General features: G+C 37.6%; 1 protein-coding gene across 4 annotated transcripts in view; it reads right to left on the reverse strand.

The window, feature by feature from the left end:
- The window catches only part of GPHN (gephyrin), a 478645-nt gene that overhangs the window by 37088 nt on the left and 423158 nt on the right, over nucleotides 1–18399 (reverse strand). For all 4 annotated transcript variants that reach the window (XM_037031472.1, XM_037031470.1, XM_037031473.1 and 1 more), the window contains one exon: nucleotides 747–834. In XM_037031472.1, coding sequence (XP_036887367.1) covers nucleotides 747–834 — 88 coding nt within the window. The remainder of the gene's footprint in view (nucleotides 1–746; nucleotides 835–18399) is intronic.

Raw genomic sequence — 18399 nt, forward strand, 5'->3', positions numbered from 1 at the left:
AAACATGGAAAGGGATTATAGGATGGCAAAGTATTTTGTAATCTGAAATGTTACTGTACCCAAACAAATTTGGTAATTATAATAAAGAATATTTCACTTTCATGACATTATTCAATGGACACAATAAATATCATGAACTAACACATTTCAGTAAGATACATAAATTTAATGATGCTGAGATATTCAAATTGTAATTTTATAGAACTAAGCATATACCATATGCAAATATACTGTCTTGTAAAAGCTTATATGTTTCTATCTATGTTTGTATTTTATATTCATTATTATTATGATTATTACTATTTGTTAAGAGGGGCAAAGGACTACGTAATCTTTCTTCTCTGTGAGGAACTAAGGATTTACCACGTTTACAGTATGTGGTGGGGGAGGTCATCTTTAATATAAATTTAAGTAGAAGGAAGGGTCTTGGAGCTTTAACTTAGGGGTAAATACTACATATAAGGAAGTCCTAATGCACTAAAGTCGAGTGAACAAAAAGCCAGAAGTCTCCAGGGGGGATAAAATCCATTTTGTGTGTTGTGGGATTCTCTGTGCTGCTCCTGAAGTAAGCTCTCTGCTCTATATCACCTCCCTTTTAGAATGCCAGAAATTTCTGAAGCCCCATGGATTTTTAGCTTTGTAAGAGTCTGGTTTTGTACCAGATATTTACCAGGTCATGTACAGTTAGTAAACTACATGCAAGGATATTACAGCAGATGAATTCCCACGAGACCCATTTTTCATACCTTTTCCCCCATGGACACACCCCCTGATGTGATGATGACATCAGCACGACTGATACCCTCATTCAAGGCATTGAGTAAGTCATCTGGGCTGGAAAAAAATAAAGATGAATACATTAAGGCACGAGGAAAATATTTCAGACATGATGCCTACTTAAAACTAACCTACAGTTTTCACTGAGTAGGCATTAACCTGAGTGCAGTTGCTTATTCTGTATGAAGCAGGAATCAAAAGGGTCTCTGTCCAACCGCAGCGTAACTCTTACTGTGGAGAAACAACTGTGAGTACGGAAGGCAGTGGCTACCCGGACTTTCAGAAGCACCCTCCCCCCACCCCCCACCCCACTACTTAACAAGGCAACATAATAAACGAAAACATGAAGTTTTGGTAGGCTTTCTAACCATCCCCGGTTGCCTAGAAATATCCCAAATTTTATACTGAAAGTCACATGTCCCAGGAAATCCCAGGCAGACCAGGATAGTTGTTTACTCTATGGTTGGAGAGATCACATAAGGCTCTTGACAGGGAATAGGACTTAAGTTAGTTAGGTTTTGAAAAATGGGCTGGATTTTTATAGGTGGAAAGGACGGGGAAGATGATTGGCCTGTGGTGAAGCCCGTGGTGCCCCTAGGTCAGTGGGGAAAATAAACTATGTAAAATGAAGGACTTGAGTTGAAATGATGGGGTAGGTGGGGGTAATCTTATGACAAGATTTTGCAGGACCCTCAAGCTCAAGAATTTGGACTTCATCTAATGGGAAAGGGTGCAGGGGTCCACTAAAAATAAGAGGAGCCAGTAGCTATTTCCTAGGGGAAAAAGGGGTCAGAAAAAAAGAACAAGAAAAGCAGAGACCATATGAAACATTCTGAGAGGGTAAAAGGATGAATATGAGGGACTGAAATAGGCAGATTCCTGATAGTTGACTAATAAGACAAGTGCATTAGCTCCTTCAGTTGCACTGGTCAAAGGCCTGGGATGAAAAGATGGAGTGAAATCAAGGGTCTTCTCAGATGTTGGAGGGTTGCAAAGGCCTAACTTGAGATCAATCAAACGAGAAAAAAAAAAGCCAGGTGTTAGGGCTTATGGAGGGACAGGAAGGCAGCAGCTGAAAAAGAATGTTTACTTAGTATCTTTAATCCACACAGGCAGCTGGGCAACGTGCACTGCACCTGCATTTTCCTTTAAGTGATGGAATACAGAAAAGGAGCCTTTTGAGGAATATTCATCCAGACTACATCTTTGTTTTCTGAAAACTTCTTACTCTTGGACATCTAACATATACATCTAAAAAGGGAGCAATCCTAGCTTCTGATTTTTTTTTTTTTTTTTTTTTTTAGTTCTTGCTTTTAGTCCCTTTCGAGGCCTATTTTTGCTCTTGGGTTCCACGAGATAAGACTATATCTTTCCATAAATCCCTTCTTAGCTTAAGCTAGCTTCAGTAGGCTTTTGTTAACTTGGTATCAAATATCTCAATGAAGTAGCATACATTTTCTCAAATCTTTCATGGTAATGAAGTTTGTTCAAGCAGAAGGAAGAGGAGGAGGAGCAGAAGCAGAAGGAGAAGAAAAAAATCGTAACTAGGACATCACTTAATTTTTCACAAAGGGGCCGCAGGCGAAGAGAGGAGCCTGAGATTTACCCGAGAGGCTACACTTCCCGGGTTCTACAGAGATAAGCAAGTTGGGAGGTGACACAGCACAGAGACTAAGAGTCGAACTCAGGCAGACTGCCAAGTTCAACTCCTGGTGTTACTACCTGCTAGATGAAGAACCTTGGACAAGTTGCTTAACTTCTCTTAGTTTTCCATCTATAAAGTAGGGATAACATAGGGTTGTTATGAAGATTAAGTGACATAGCACATATAAAAGTTTATGGATACAAACTAAGTTTTAAGGAAGGTAGTTGTTATTGCTGTGGTATTGACAGACACTTATAATAATAAAAACATACTTGACAACTCGGCAAAGTTCAATGCTACCATGCTTGGCAGTTTTTACTCAGGAGAATGTCTGTGACTAACATGGAAGAAAATCATAAGCTGGGCCTCAGATGCATTCGCACAGCTATACGTGTAAAGCCTAGGTTCTCCTCCTTCAGCCAGTGCCTGTCCGTGTGCGTAGTGGGGGTTGCTTTGCTCTGAAGAGTGAGATCCAAGGAGGAGAGAGATAAAAGTAAAGGTCTGAAAAATGGCTTTCATGAAATTCAACCTACTGACATAAGGACCCTTCAAAAAAAGTCATCCAGTAAATGGCTTATGCAGCCAAAAAAGTACCCCGCTACTCAACAAAGGTAAGACCTATGTGTAAAAATAAAAAACTTTGAAAAGATACCAGTTTATTCTTTTCTGTTGAAATACCATAAGATATGCCTGTGATGGGTTCCTGTTCACTGTATGCCTTGCTGGATCTCATTATCATTAAGCTGAACCAAATGGTATATCTATGGAGTAAATGGGAAAAACATTACAAACACAGGATAATGTAAAATGTGGTTCAGGTGAACAGCAATGGATATTATCAACAAAATACAAATTTGTGTCAGTATAAACATTAGCTAATTTCACCAGTCTTATTATATAATTGATAACACGCTGACTCCACAAAGTAGCAGTGACATACACATCATCAGGCTATTAATCTTTGTAGGTGGATAAAGGTCTTGCAGCAGGTTAACTGAATATTAAAAGGTCTTGTGACAGGTTAGCTGAGTGTGAAAACATACTTTTCAGTGATTTGTTTCCTTATTCATTGCTTTCATATTGTCTGGGACATATATTTCTCCTGTTCTTTAAAACTGCAGAGTCATTAACTCTGCACATAAAAATTTCTAATTTGTAGAAACAACTAAAAGGGATTTAATACTAAATCCTTATTGTAACTTCTCATGTATCAAAGAATATGCTCAATGCTGCTTTCTACTCTGTGGCTGCTGGGTTCACAAAATCATTGAATGTCAAAGTTGGAAAGGTCTTTGGGGTCATTATGTTCAGTGTCACAGGCAGGCACATTTGCTGGGTCCTATCCTTCTCTGCCTCCCTTGCCCTCTCTTTGACTCTACTCTGTTGCATGGTTCTGCCGTCTGGGATCTAGTCAGAGATTCTGGCTCAGGAAAGGCACAGCTTCCGATATACGACAGTAGCCAGAGGATCTATTGTAAACTTCATTCATGCTGCCGTTATAATTCCACTTGTTCCTTCACAACCTGTGTGGTAGACCGAACAGGTACTATTATGCCCATGCACAGACAAGGACAGTGATACTCAGAGAGGTAAAGCAGTTGATCAAGGGCAGGCGGAGCAGTAAGTGGCAGGGCCAGGACTGGGAGCTCTGGCTCTTCCCCAGTGCCTGCCCCACCCCACTACCCACTCAGAGTGATTGTCCAGTGTTTTCAGAAATACGACATGTCAGACTGGGGAAATCCTCATGATAATGAACACTTGTCCAAAAGCATCAGAGAGGTGCTAAGGCGGCAGGTGGGGATCTGGCTGGGTGACCAGCAGAGAGACGGCGTGGACACATTGGCATACTTCTGGGGGATGAAACAAATACGACTATGATTCCTATATTCGGATGGAAACTAAACATTTTTATTAAATATAACTTTAGGGATTGTTTACAAGTCACAAATTTGCTCTTTTGTGATTCACATTGTATTTTAAATAGTGACATATTTCCAACATAAGATTAATAGTATAGTAAACATCCATGTATCCTTCTCTCAGATTTGACAAACACTAATATTTTCTTGTACTTATTTTATATTCCCTCTCCCCCACTTTCTTACTTTTAAGAAATAAAAACTAAGTTTGCTCTCTAAGACTGAGAGATTATACTGAATAATGATAAGAGGAATAGGTAATAAGAATTATAAATCATGGACATTATAGTAGGATAAAAACAATTCATGATTTTCTCAGTTTTGTTAAATAAAGAGATCATAGCATATAATTTCCTCAAAGGTAGGAGAATAAAGCTATAAAACATTATAATCTGATTTTATGTAATATAATGTGAGCTCATACAATGTGACTTTATGTACCTTATATATGATATTACTTCTTATATCTAAGATCAGTTAATATTTAAGAATAAAATTAATGACAATAATACTCATGTTTTAAAAGAACTCATGTTTTAATGACTTAGGAGCTAGCTTTCTGAGGGCAGAGGGAAAATGGAACTCTCAGTAGGCAAGAAAAATATCAGCAGTTTAAGATAGTGGGTGGAATAATAAGCATAATATTTCAGACATCTCACAGTGAAATACAACTGCTGGGGGAAGTATATAATTTTAACAACAATAACAACAAACAATTAAAACACTAATGGAGATTCACTTACAACATTAAAAGGATGTCTGGAACAAAAACCATAATTTTCAAATTTTAAAATTTAGTAGTGACTATATTAAAAAATTTAGAAGGTGACTATATCCCTGTTGAAAACTAAATTAGTGGCCTGGAAGACCAAGTGGTAGAAGTAACTCAGAGGAATGAACAAAAACACAAAACGATGGGAGTCATGCAGGAAATAATAAGAAACTTGAAGGACAGAGCAAAAGACTGACATATTATCACAAGAAATTCCATAAAGATTAAAAAGGAACTGATGGAGGGGGAAACAGAAGGATATTTGATTTAAGCAAAAAGACCTGGGCTTGGAGATCGAAAGCTTTACTGAGTTTCAGGCAGGGTGTGTATGTATATCCAGAAGGTATCCAGCCATGTACTATGAGAGACAGAGATGTTTATTGAAGACACATAGCACATAGGACAATGACGCCTCAGTCCCCTTTAAAGTGGGCACCTTGGGTCCTCACACAGTTCTCCCAATTGCCATCAGCTGCCCCATCATATTTTCCTGAATATTATGGAAGGTCTGAAATCTCTTCCCTTTCAAAGGTGATTTTAATGTTGGGAAAAGCCAGAAGTCACAGGGCACCAAATCTGGGCTGTAGAGGGGCTGAGTCACCAGGGCAATTTGATGTTTCACCAAAAACCTGTGCACAAGATGTGACACATGAGTGGATGCATTGTTGTGATGAAGTTGCCAATCACCAGTTATCCATAGCCATGACCTTCTGAATCATCCAAATAGTTTCCATGGAGGAGTGTTCAAGCTTAATTCGAAATTTGATGTAGATCTGTTGCTCTACTTGCTTAGTCATTTTGAATGCAACAGCTGCACAGTACACACGCTCACTAAATGGCATCTACCACCCCCCACTGACTAGTACAGTGAAGTTGCCATTGTTCATGCACCTGCATTCCAGTCCACTCTTGTTGGCTGCCAGGTTACATCCATGTTGTGTAGACCATTCTCATATTAACAATGGCTGGATTTTTTTAGGACAGATGTGTATGTGTGTGTGTGTGTGTATGTGAATGTCCTGGTAAGATTATGTAATTTCAAGGATAAAAAGAAAATCTTACAAGCTGTCAGAGTCACTAAGAAAAAAGAATACTGATTTTGGACTTCTTACCTACAACACCAAAAATTATAAAACAGTAGATTAAAATGAACGTGTTCTGAGAAAAAAAGCCTGCCACCACCAAATTTTATATCCAGTCAGATAGCATTCACCAATCAGGATAGAAGACTGATATTTATGGAAATGCCAAAGTTCAGAGAATAATCAATAAATAATGTTCTGAAAAAATGAATCAGAGATTTCGAGATAGGGGAAGAGAAGCAGAAAGCTAGTGAAACACACACACCTTTACATAACTATATATAGCTAAATCAAATATATATATAATGATCAAATAAATTGAAGAATTATATGTACTACATATGAATTTCCTCAGAAGTTGTAGAGACATACTGTGAAAGAAAACTTAATAATAACCTGCAAATAAGAGCATGATCACAGCAATACCACCTAAAAGTTGAGGGGGTGGGAGGAGATGGAGGAAGTCAAAGTATTCTAAAGTCTCCTGGTGCAGGAGACGAATAAAAGACATGGGAACACCTTGCAGGAAGGATACAGTTAACATCTTTGTAAAACGCAGTACTGTAGAAGTGAATATTTGATTATGAGTATCAGACACTGGAAGGAAAGCATGAGGGTGAGACTACAGCATAACTTCAAAAATAATAAAGGGATAAAAGGAAACAAATATTATCTGGATTAAACCAACATGAGGAAAAAGGACAAGAAAGAAATAACAAAGCTGTACAAACAGTAACCATCAAATGTAACATAAACAGGAAAAGGAAAAGAAACACTAAGGGATGTTCTTCATAGCAAACTTCATGGTAAAGCAAAATAAAGGCCATGCCAGGAACAGGGTTACACAAACTTAAGACAGATGCAAGACTGAGTTTTTTTTCTCTTTAGCTCAAATCCCATTGAAATGTTATTTACAAGGGATACACTTAAAAATGACAGACTGAAAGTAAGGGTAGGGCAAAAAGACACCAAGAAGAAAATGTAAACAAACAAAAAAGCAGGAGTGGCATATTAATGTCAGAGTGGAATTTCAAGTTAGAAGAACTAAAAAGGACAAAGAGAAGCAACAATTTGTGATTAAAGTCAAGTTTATAAAGATGAAACAACAATGTATGACTGTTTCACAGGACAGGGTCTCGTATTATCAAAGCTTCTTCATTGCCCTGCCAGATCCCTGCACATTGTAGGAACTCAATAAACGAACTGAACAAACCCTGGTCTCTACTCACTCTTTCCACAGTAGATTTGGGAATGGATGGTGTACAACGATCACAACTATAATGATATTACATTGTCTGTGGATGGAAGAGAAGATAGTATATGACATTTACATAATCATAAATAGTACTTTCTTTGAACAGTTGTCATATATAAGAGGGAGTCAATTTATTTGGTGTTATGCTAGAGGGCAGAATCAGGATGAGTGAATGGAAGAAAAAGTGATAAAGACTTCAGCTCAATGAAATGGAAAAAGCATCTGTGTCATAACAGCCATATGACAATAAAATATGCTGCCTTATGAGGCAAGTAAGATTTTTCTCACTGAAGTATCAAACAAAAACCTGATGGCTAATTAGAAATTTTTTCTAACACTTCCAATGATGAAAGATTTGACTAAGGTAACATCAGAAGTTCCTTTCAATTCTAACATATTGTGATCCTATAGAAATAATGAAATTCATATAAATAAAATGACCATTTTCTCTTCCCACATAGACAAGAGCACAGAGGGAGAAACTGACTCAAGCACTGCAATATAATAATCATCTTGTAGATCATACTTTTCTCCCTCTCACTTTTTGAACATCAAGAACATTTGACTATTTGACTTGCATAAAAAATAACATCTTTTCTTTTCAAAGCTATTTCAGCCTGGGAGATGGCTACCATCATAAGACCAACAATCTCCCTAGAGTTCTATCTTAGTCAGATGTAAAAGAAGCTTAAACTTAAAGGAAAGCTAGAGAAAAGAGAAAAAAGAAGTATATCTCAAAATACATCTATCAGAGAATAAAAGCAGTTTTCTCAAACTTTATGTATGAATCAGTTTCTGGGAAGTAGGTATACGTCAATGATATCTTTCGACTGTTAGATCTTTTCAGATTTCAGGGGGCTTTTGAGACCTACTTTTATTTCAGGGTTTTTTGCTTTCTTTTTAAAAAAGACTTTATTTATTTTTTATTTATTTGCTTTTAGAGAGAGGAGAAAGGAGGAGGGAAGAGAGGAAGAGAAACATAAGATTGGTTGCTGCTTGCACAAGCCCCAAGCAGGGACCAAACAAGCCAGGCGTGTGCCCTGAGTAGGAATCAAACTGAAGACCTTTTGCTTTGCAGTATGACACCCAACCAACTGAGCTCCATCAGTCAGGGCAGGATTTTTTGCTTTTTGAAATTTGTATCTGCCTTAAGTTACCATAATCCTGATTCTACTCTGCCTTTTTTTTCTTTACTATGAAGTCTACAAGAAAATTCAAAACCAAGACGGAGCTTTTACTGAAGTTTAGATTTTATGGATTTCAGATAGAGCATACAGAATGCAAATGCAGTTTTATTTTAAAATATTTAATATAAACACACAGATGGACAACACTTGCTAATTAGTTTCCTGTTTCATCTGTTACACCAACTGTGAGCTGCATCATTTTAAGACGAGTGAAGATGACAGTGAGAATGGGAAAAATTGGGGGATTGGAGGTTAAGGATAATGGCAGTTGATCATACCAAGATAACAACAAAAAAAAGTTAAGGACATAACCTAATTTCCTCAGAGGTCAAAGGTAAATTCTTTAACTACAAATATTTTCTGGTGCCTACTTCATGTGTGGAATAAAACTACATACTACACGCAGCCAGCAGTGAGTCCCTCTCCAGGCCCACTGGGCGTGGAGTTAGATAAAGACAGAAGAAAGCACAGTCTCTGACTTACGTTCACAAGGTAGTGTGGAAAACATATGGCAAAAATTTAGGAAAGTGAATGAAATTAATATCACTGATTGAATTCAAATATGTTAATGAAAATTAAAGTAAAATGCATATAAGGAGAAAAGATTTCAATGTTGAGTGGCACAAAATAATTAATACTGGTTTAGGATAATTAGAAAAGACTTTTTATGGGGGTCAGTAAGAAAATGCTTTCTAAAAGTCCAGTAAAACCTAGAGGATATTCTTAGGAGAATCAGTAACATCAACTCCTAAGGATTAAGAAAGTCAACAGTAAAAGCCACTAGAGGAGTCTGTCTCTGAGAGTAGGAAGAATATTTTTGCTATTAAACACATGCTTGTTAAAATAGAATGAATATTTCTGGTTAATCAATAAAAATCAGAGACCTTTGCTGATCACTGGTCAGAAAAGATATCTATTATGTTGACTCAGAAATTAATTCTTTGCATTTTGTGCAGAAAAGGGAAGTAGGCAGTATATAAAGATGACAAGAACGAATTGAATTCAGATCAAATTCTCCCTGATAATTAGAGATTTCCACTTTTAGAACATTAGGTAAGCACTAGGAAGTCAGCATATGTTTCATTCACAAACTGGAAGATGTAAGGCACTGGGCTTTGCCCAAATAATCACTGTACCGTTAAGTCTATTTTGCTAATTCCTGCTAAATGTGCCAGTTTATAAAAATCCTATTTGCTATCTCAATGCTTATTCCCCTTCTGTTCATGCTTTAATGTGAAGAGGCAGCCTCACAAATTGGCAGCAGCAGGCAGGAGCAGGCAATTCAAACCCAAAACACCATCTATGACAGAGCCAAGCCAGCCCAGCACGACTGGAGTGGGGCCGGCTTCTGTGATTTCCAGTTTTCCAGAACGGGAACCCTTTTCTCAATCATGGGAATGTCCCAGCCTCTTAGGCCTTGAAAGGATAGAAGGCCCAAGTCAATAGTTTGGAGGCTGTATTACTGAGCTGTTTTACAGCTGGCATAGAAGTATACACAACTCAATAGTTAAAATCAGTTTTAGGAATAATATAGATTCAATTAATGTTACACTTTATTTAAAAAGATTTCCCCAAGTAGATTCTGTGTATCTGGATCATGATTACTGCCTGTTATATTTGAAGAGGTAAATGTGGAACATCATCTGTTTAAGTCTCAGGGAGCAGCTCCTTAGCTTTTTAAATTAGAAGCTTCTTAAATCCATTTGGAATTCTACCCTTATCCCATCTTATACTTCTTTTTCTTCAGAAATATAAAACGAATCGCCCCAGTTGCAAAAATTTCCATTGCACCTTTTATGAAGAGGTGTCTTAGTTACTCAGGCAGTTCTGTTGTCGGTGCTGGGCTTTCTGGTCTGCTCCTACGGCTAAGGTTTTCGGACTCACTTTAAGGGACCCTGTAAGAGTCTGCTGGGCAGTTACATAGTTGGAAGTTTGTAAGTTCCACTGAAAGACAGGGTGGTATACGAAAAGATGGCAGGACTGTCTGATCTGGGAGATGCACTCTTCCCAAGTTCTGTGGATGCAGCGTTACCAAAACAGCACTTGTCCTAGGCATCATGGAGCTGATAGCCTAGGGGGAAAGAAAGTGCCCTGGCTCAATACGAGCAAACCCCTTTTCCACTGTGTGTAGGCGATAAAAGGTAGCAATTTATTTAAGAAATTTTATCAGGAAATTGAGGGGAAAGGAAAAAAAGCAAAAACAGAGAAATATGTATGTGTTCAAATGACCGATATCTTAACCAAGTCTGGCCACGGTTGTCTTTGTTAGTCCATGTAGTAACTGCTCTTATTCACCTACACAAACACCCTCCTCTGTCTTAGACTCTCCCCACACGGTAGGGAAACAGTAGCTCATGCTTCCTCAGGAGGCCTGGTTACCAAACCAGCCATGGGGAAAAGTAGGGCATCTACTGACCCATATTCTCTCCAGCTAGAGTTCAGTTGGTTATTCAGGATGACTTTTCTATAACTTAGTTGTAATTCCAATTTGATCCTGGGTGGAGGTTAGTGTAGCTTACACCACTCAGCTGCCATCTTGGACCCCCCCCCCCCCACTGACCTATATTCAATATAGAAATAGGATGGCTTAGAAATAGTCTGTCCCACATAGGAGTGAAATCAGATGGTTCTTAGCTTTTATATGTTCTTACATATGGTTCATATATCTATATATGTATATATAGATATATGTGTATATATCTATATATATATATATACTCCCTCTGTAAAAAAGGAGTCTATAAACTCACACTAGTTTGGACCAGCCAGAAATCTCTAGGCTTGACTAGTTTCACATTCAGGCCACGTTTGGTGTTCCCCTCTTTCCTTTTCCTTTGCTTCCTGACAGTTACCAAGTGACTAGCTACTACGCACTGCCACTGTCCTGACTGCTGAGAATAAAGGCATGAACAACTGGTTTTTCATGAACTGCCTACCAGCAGTTGTTTTATTTATCATTCTTCTGCTCCTATTAACATCGCTTTGCATATGGAAGATATTCAACAATTATCATAACATTAAAAAAATAAAAATTTAAAAACTTTCAAATAGCATTCTATGCTAAGATTTAGTTATAACTATGTTCATCATTTACTTGCAGTTGAGAGAAAGATTAGAAACAACCTATTATCTGACAAAAGGGATTATATAAATAGATCATATCATATTTTATACTAGAGAATAATATGTAGGCGTGGCATTAAAATAATATAGCAGAGTACTATGTAATGATATGGACAGATGTTTATAATATATTGAGTAGAAAAGAAGGTTAAATAAAAATACAATTTCTTTGTTTTCTTACACACAAACGTATATAGTATACATGCATAGAATTAAAGAACTGAAGAAGAGTAATACTGGGAAATAGAATTATGGGTTAATTTCTTTTTTTAACCTATGTTTTCTAAATTTTCTTCAATGAACACTTATTTATTCTGTTGTAAGATTAAAAAGTTACATTACAAATATATATTTAGGACAATGGCCTAAGGTGTACATAAAACTGATCCAGGAATAAAAGATGATCATATTATCCCCAATTTAAACTCTTTCAATGTCTTAATAGTATTAAAAGATATCATGCAGTCAGTACGAAGTTGACTCTTTCAGGAGAGTCTTTTTTGCATAGGTACTCCCTAACTCACAGGTTATGTTTCCAGAGTGTATATAAAAAAATTGTTTGGAACCTGGAACAAATTTCTGTAAAAAAAAAACAGTAATATAGATAGGGGGCAAGAGTCAAGGGTAGTTAAAAAAAAGCAAGCAAACCTTAATTTAGCTCACAATGTTACTATTATGTGGTTGAATTACCAGCCTGAACTGGGAAACAAGATGGAAGACAAACATAAGGCATTTGTTTATGGTATCTTGCCACCTACCTTGCTATATTGTTCTTTCTTCTTGCCAAATGCACTTCTTGTCAGGCCTCCTGTATCTGGCTACACTGAAGTTCTGATGTGGTCTTGACTAGGGTTTGCCCTGTGCCTCAAAGAACTCCAAGTTCTAAATGATTTACTCATGTTCATTTAGGACAAATTTACTGAGATGTGGATGTCTGATCTGAACAAATTCACATTAATATGCGAAGAACTCTCTCAGGTAGAATAATGTTTAACACAAATGGATCTCTAAATATTAGCTTATCAGAAGGTATAGCAAAATAAACAGAACACATTTAGCTGGTGTGGAGGATTTTGGGGCTAAAATAATAAAACTTCTCCTCAATAGACTGGGTCTTGAGGGTCAGGGGACAAAGAGATGAACTGTCTGCTAAACTGTTCTTGCTGTTCGTTCGTAGCTTTTTAAACTCTTTCACTTCTCAAAAAGCTTTTTCTCCCCGACCTTCTCTTAAAGTAGTGATAGAAGAGCTTACATAGTGAGTAGGGAGGAGAAGAATAGGGGTAGCCATTTGTGAACCTGGGTCATTTGTAAGTTGAATGAGTGTAGGTCTGACTACCAAATTATCATATATTCACATTGTGTGTACTCTCTCTTCTCACTCTCTTTCCCTCTCTCTTTCCTTCACTCCCTCTCCTCCCTAGAGAAGATAGTACAAACTTGATATAACAAGTTATCCATAGTAATACATGCTGCAAAAGTAGCCCCACCAGTTTTGGGAGGAAAGGAAAAAGGGAAGAGATTAAAAAAGAAAAGGGGCTCTTCTCTCTATGGAAGGGAGAGTAGTCTATTTTACTGTGTGTACAAAGCATTATTGAGAAATCTGGAAAGCAACCTGAACTACTTATGAAGCCTTCCTGCCACTGTCTCCACTTCTGTATCACCTAAAGATCTCAAATTTTGCAATTTAGTTTCTCATAATTTATTTATACACAGTCAGCATTTAGTTTAAAATTTAAACTAAATTTTCCTCTCTGCCTTTTGAAATATTCACAGCTACTATTTACTTATGAGTTGTATTCATGAAAATGGATATTGCCTATTTAGATTATTGACCTCAACATTAATGAATTGTGGGCGTTAACCCAGTTCAAAGGGCAGCATGGTAGTGCAAAAAGAGACAGGAGTTAGACAGGCCTGGTTTGGACTCCTCGCTCTGCCTTTTGCCAGCTGCATTAATCTGAACAGGCTATTTTTTTTTTAGCTTCAGTATTATCTATAAAATGTGGATAAAAGATATGCAGCTCTAATGTTTCATGAGGCTTAAATAAGAGAAGCGAGTAAAAGAATGTAGTATAGTTTTATGCAGGGGATGGCAAAGGTAGGTTTACAGTTGTTTGTATGGAAAAATATAGAATACAAGAATAAATAATGATACAAGAATAAATTATTTCAGTACTCACAACTGTAGATTTACATTTGGATACCTGTATATATATAGTAGGTACTCAGTAAAGATTAGTAAAGACAGACATTTTTGGGGTGAGAAGCCTGGAGAAAATGGATGAGGAAAGAGAGGAGTGGAATAGAATCAAAAGCTTCTTTGTATTAATAATTCTTACTAATAACTGTTTCATTAATCTCTGTAGTAACGAAGATTGCACAATGCCTGACATAGCATAACTATGCACAAACGCTTGTTGAATTATTATAGTATGCTTACCCATATATAATAAAACCTCAATTCTGCCACAGGCATATACTTTGCACTTTAGAAAGATCATAATGGTAGCAGAATAGATGGTGAGTTAGCGGGCAACAAAACTTGAGGCAGGGAGACCAGTTACGAGGCTAGTCTCGTATGTCTGTACAAAAATAAATGGAGACCTGAACTAAGCCAGGATGGTAAGGATGAAGAGATTGGAATGTAGAGAAGAAATACTGAGGAGGGAAAAATCTCCAGTCCTTAAATATAGGTGTGAATATGAGTGGAGCTGTAATAACTTCCATTAAGGCTTTTTTTGGGTTGGGTGACTGTGTAGATGGTGGGAGCAGTCACTGAAATAGAAGAACTATAGGAAATGGAACAAGGTGTTAATGGGGAGGGCACTGAAAAAGGTGGGGATGATGAGTTTAGTTTTGTATATGTTGAGTTTTCAATGGATACTGAATTTAAAGACATATGTAGTAAGCAGGTGAATTCTAGGCATGGAACTGAAGACTCAGATAAGATTTATGAGCCATTAGCATAAGAAATTAGAAGGACAGAAAGCCAAGAGTGAGCCATGTTGTCACCTACATCTAGGGAATGAGCATTGTAAGAGAAACTACGAAAACCAAGGAAGGGCCCTGGCTGGCATAGCTCAGTAGATCATGGGCTGTAAACCAAAGGGTGATTGATTGATTCAATCAAACCAATCACCCGTTTGATTCCCAGTCAGGGCACATGCCTGGGTGGTGGGCCAGGTCCCCAGTGGGGGCCACGTGAGAGGCAGCCACATGTTGATGTTTCTCTCCTTCTCTTCCTTCCTCCCTTCCACTCTCTAGGTGTAAATGAATAAAACCTTTTTCTTCTTTTTTAAAATTTAATTGTTGTTCAAGTACAGTCTTCTGTCTTTTACTCCCATCCCAGCTCACCCCCCACCCCGGGCTCTCCATCTCCCTCCCATTTCCACCCCCCTTAGTTGTTGTCCATGTGTCCTAAAAAAGAAAGGATAAACTATAAATGAAGCAAGAAGAAGTAGAAATGGTATATTGCTAAAGAGAAATGTATAATTTTGTTGAGAGAGCTATAGCTGGGATCTGCAGGCATTTTACTTGTGTTCACAGACACATACAATTTAAACACAACTTTATAATCCAGGTGAAGGTTGATCAGCATTGAGACTCTTCTATGTATCACAATGACTTCACAATGAATTTTTATTTAATCTTTCTTCTTTTTCTTTTTTAAAGAACATGTTTATTCATTTTCAGAGAGAGAAGGGACAGAGAAAGAAACATTCATGTGTGAGAAATATCAATCGGTTGCCTCTCACACACCCCCATCTGGGGACCTGGCCTGCAACCCAGGCATGTGCCCTGACAGGGAATCAAACCAACGACCCTTGGATTTGCAGGCTGGTGCTCAATCCACTGAGCCATACCAGCCAGGGCTGATTTAATATTTCTTTTTAACTCTACTTCCAAATTTGAGTTTTGGAACTTTCTAAAACCATTTTTCTTATTTTACTAGGATATAATTTATAGTACACTTCTAATACATGTAATCGAAAGGGCAAAATCTATGTCCATTTCAGCTTTGTATCTTCAATTGCCTTTGCCTTAACATTTATAATAGATGAATGATGGAATTTACTACATCCTACTTACCTTCTGTGATTCATAGAACAGCAGCCTGGTATCCTTGGGAACTTGTTAGAAATGTAAAGTCTGAGCCCACCCCTGATTTGCTGAATAAGAATCATTATTTTTAATAAGATCTCCAGGTGATTTGTATGGGTACACAATCAATCCATCCTGACTGACTGAATAATGAATAAAAAAATTGCATTGTTCTTATTTCTAGTTCACCTCCAATTTTAGTCCATGTGATACACCTTGGCCAAATTATCTTTCTAAAATAATGATTTGTTATGTCAATTCTGCTTTAAAGAGCTCCAAATTTAACTAAACTGAGTAGTTCTGCCTGGAATGCAAAGTCTCTCAAAGTTTCTACCAAATCTCCTTCCATTACCTTCCTCACCTGAACCTCCTCCTGATCAGTCTGATCTGACTGCAGTGGCTGTTTATTTCTACGTCTCTGTTTTTGTTGTTTCCATGTTTCCTACTCAACATACTCTCTTCTTCTAACCATAGAAATACTATTCCTCCTTCATGTTCCACTCTCCCATAGCGATGCTTCTCTTCTGACACATTTATATTTATTATTAGCAGGAAATTGTGATTATTAATCTCAGGAAAATTTGATTCCATTCACACCTCTGCCACTATCTTGTATAATGCTAAGCAAATTCACTGAACATATTTGGGTTTCAAAATTTTTCTTTTTAGAGGAAAACAGTGGGAACCCCCACAATACTGTGTTTGACACAACAAAATATACCTCAAGGAATGTATTTTAACACACACATAATACTTAAAGATGAATGCTCTTAAAATACAGTTGTTAGCTCTCAAGTATTTGAAGTATCCCTCCCATAATCTTCACTGTACCTTCTTTTTAAAATAAAATGTACAATAAGCAAAGGCAAAATTCAGTCCCATTCAATCCAAATATGTTACACAGTCTTATTGTACAATTTTAATACTGATTGTTAAAACTGGATATGTGATAAAAATAAGAGTTGAGAAGTAGAATCATATATCAACAGAATTTCAAAACCAGACTCAAATCTGTTTGTAAATACAGGAACAGAGTTCTTACTCCCTCCTCTTATCTGTCATAGCTGAGTAAGGGCTGTGTCCTGGCTGACATTCTTGAGCTACTTCTTTCTCTGCTTTAAACACAGGGCAGTTTCTGTCATGACCCCTTTTGCTGCCTTGAAGAACTCCAGGTAGAGCTCTGTGTAACAACACTTACTTTCTTCAGTAAATGGTTACATAGGAAAGAAAAGAATGAAGAGGGAGGCAACCTTCACAGAATATCAACAGGCTGCAGACTAACTGTACCTGGTCTCATTTGCTAAACTCCCAGCACAGATTTCCATTAGAAGAGTGATAAAGTCTTTCCTCCACATTCCACCTCTGCATTCCCAACCATTTCCTTTGGGCCCTTGCAATACAGCATTCTAGGCTGAGGAGGTCTAGATTTGTATCAATTGTATTTTCTAAAAAAGTTTTGTTCTATGAAGGTATTTCAATCCAAGAAAAGGACATACACTGGAGATCTGTACATTCTCAGAATTGCCCATATTCTTCTCATAGTTTTGTTGTTCTTCATATGCTATTTTCAAGATGTATTTGGAGTTACATGTAACACGAACATTAATTATTAGGAGATGTCTACAACAAACCAACAGTGTGGGCCCCAGACAATTAAATAGTAGCCTCTAAATATTAGACAAATATGTGAACGTTTCAATGGTGTTTTGGCTTTTATAGTAAGGTAATAGCAGTATATAAAGTGTATCAAGTAACTTTCTTTTTTGTATATAAGAGTACCAAAATAAGAAAAGAAAATGGACAGAGTTATAGTCCAGAACAGATGGAGATTAAAATGACACACGCTCCCCAAGCCCCTTTGCCTTATGCTATTTCTTAGAGCTCATTAATGCTCTTGGAGGGAGGGCCAGAGCCAGTGGGAGATAGGAAACAAACCTGAACAACCTGGTGGGTTTGTTCTACAGAGTTTCAGGCCTGCTTTGTGTTTCTGAAACTCTCCTGAGTTGTCCTATCTTTTCTCAGAAGTTAACTTTTGCCTTTTTAAAAGATGTATCTGCACCAGGATAAGTCTTAGGTGTTTAAAGTTTATATGGAAGGAGAGGTGACTAGTCAGGTGCAAATTCAAATACCTACCCTTATCCACCCCACCCACTTTATTTCAGTGGTTTCTTTCTATCGGGCTGGGGAGCTTGGATCAGGGCCATATTAGGTAATCAGTGACTGGCTTCACCAGCATGCATTCTCTGGGGGCCGGTACTTAGCTATGGGCTTCTCTAAGGACATCCAGGCAAACGTAAATTGTGAAGAATCTAAAAAGAATAACGTTTGAAAATATGTCTCACAGCCTTTACTCCAATGTCCTCAGAGAAGGAGATAAAATCCTGAGGAAAGAAGAGACCTTTAAAAGGTGAGATGACATAAAAGCTACTGCTTCTCAGGTTACAGAGGAGATTTGACGTGTTGTGCCCAGTTTGAGCCTAAGCTGGGGTTTGGAGGTGTGAGAGTGTCCGTTGTGAAGTGGTAGGGCAGGGCCTCTTC

This window comes from Sturnira hondurensis, unplaced genomic scaffold (genome assembly GCF_014824575.4).
Source record: "Sturnira hondurensis isolate 20B ecotype Veracruz unplaced genomic scaffold, ASM1482457v3 Scaffold0021143, whole genome shotgun sequence".
Classification (NCBI taxonomy): Eukaryota; Metazoa; Chordata; class Mammalia; order Chiroptera; family Phyllostomidae; genus Sturnira; species Sturnira hondurensis.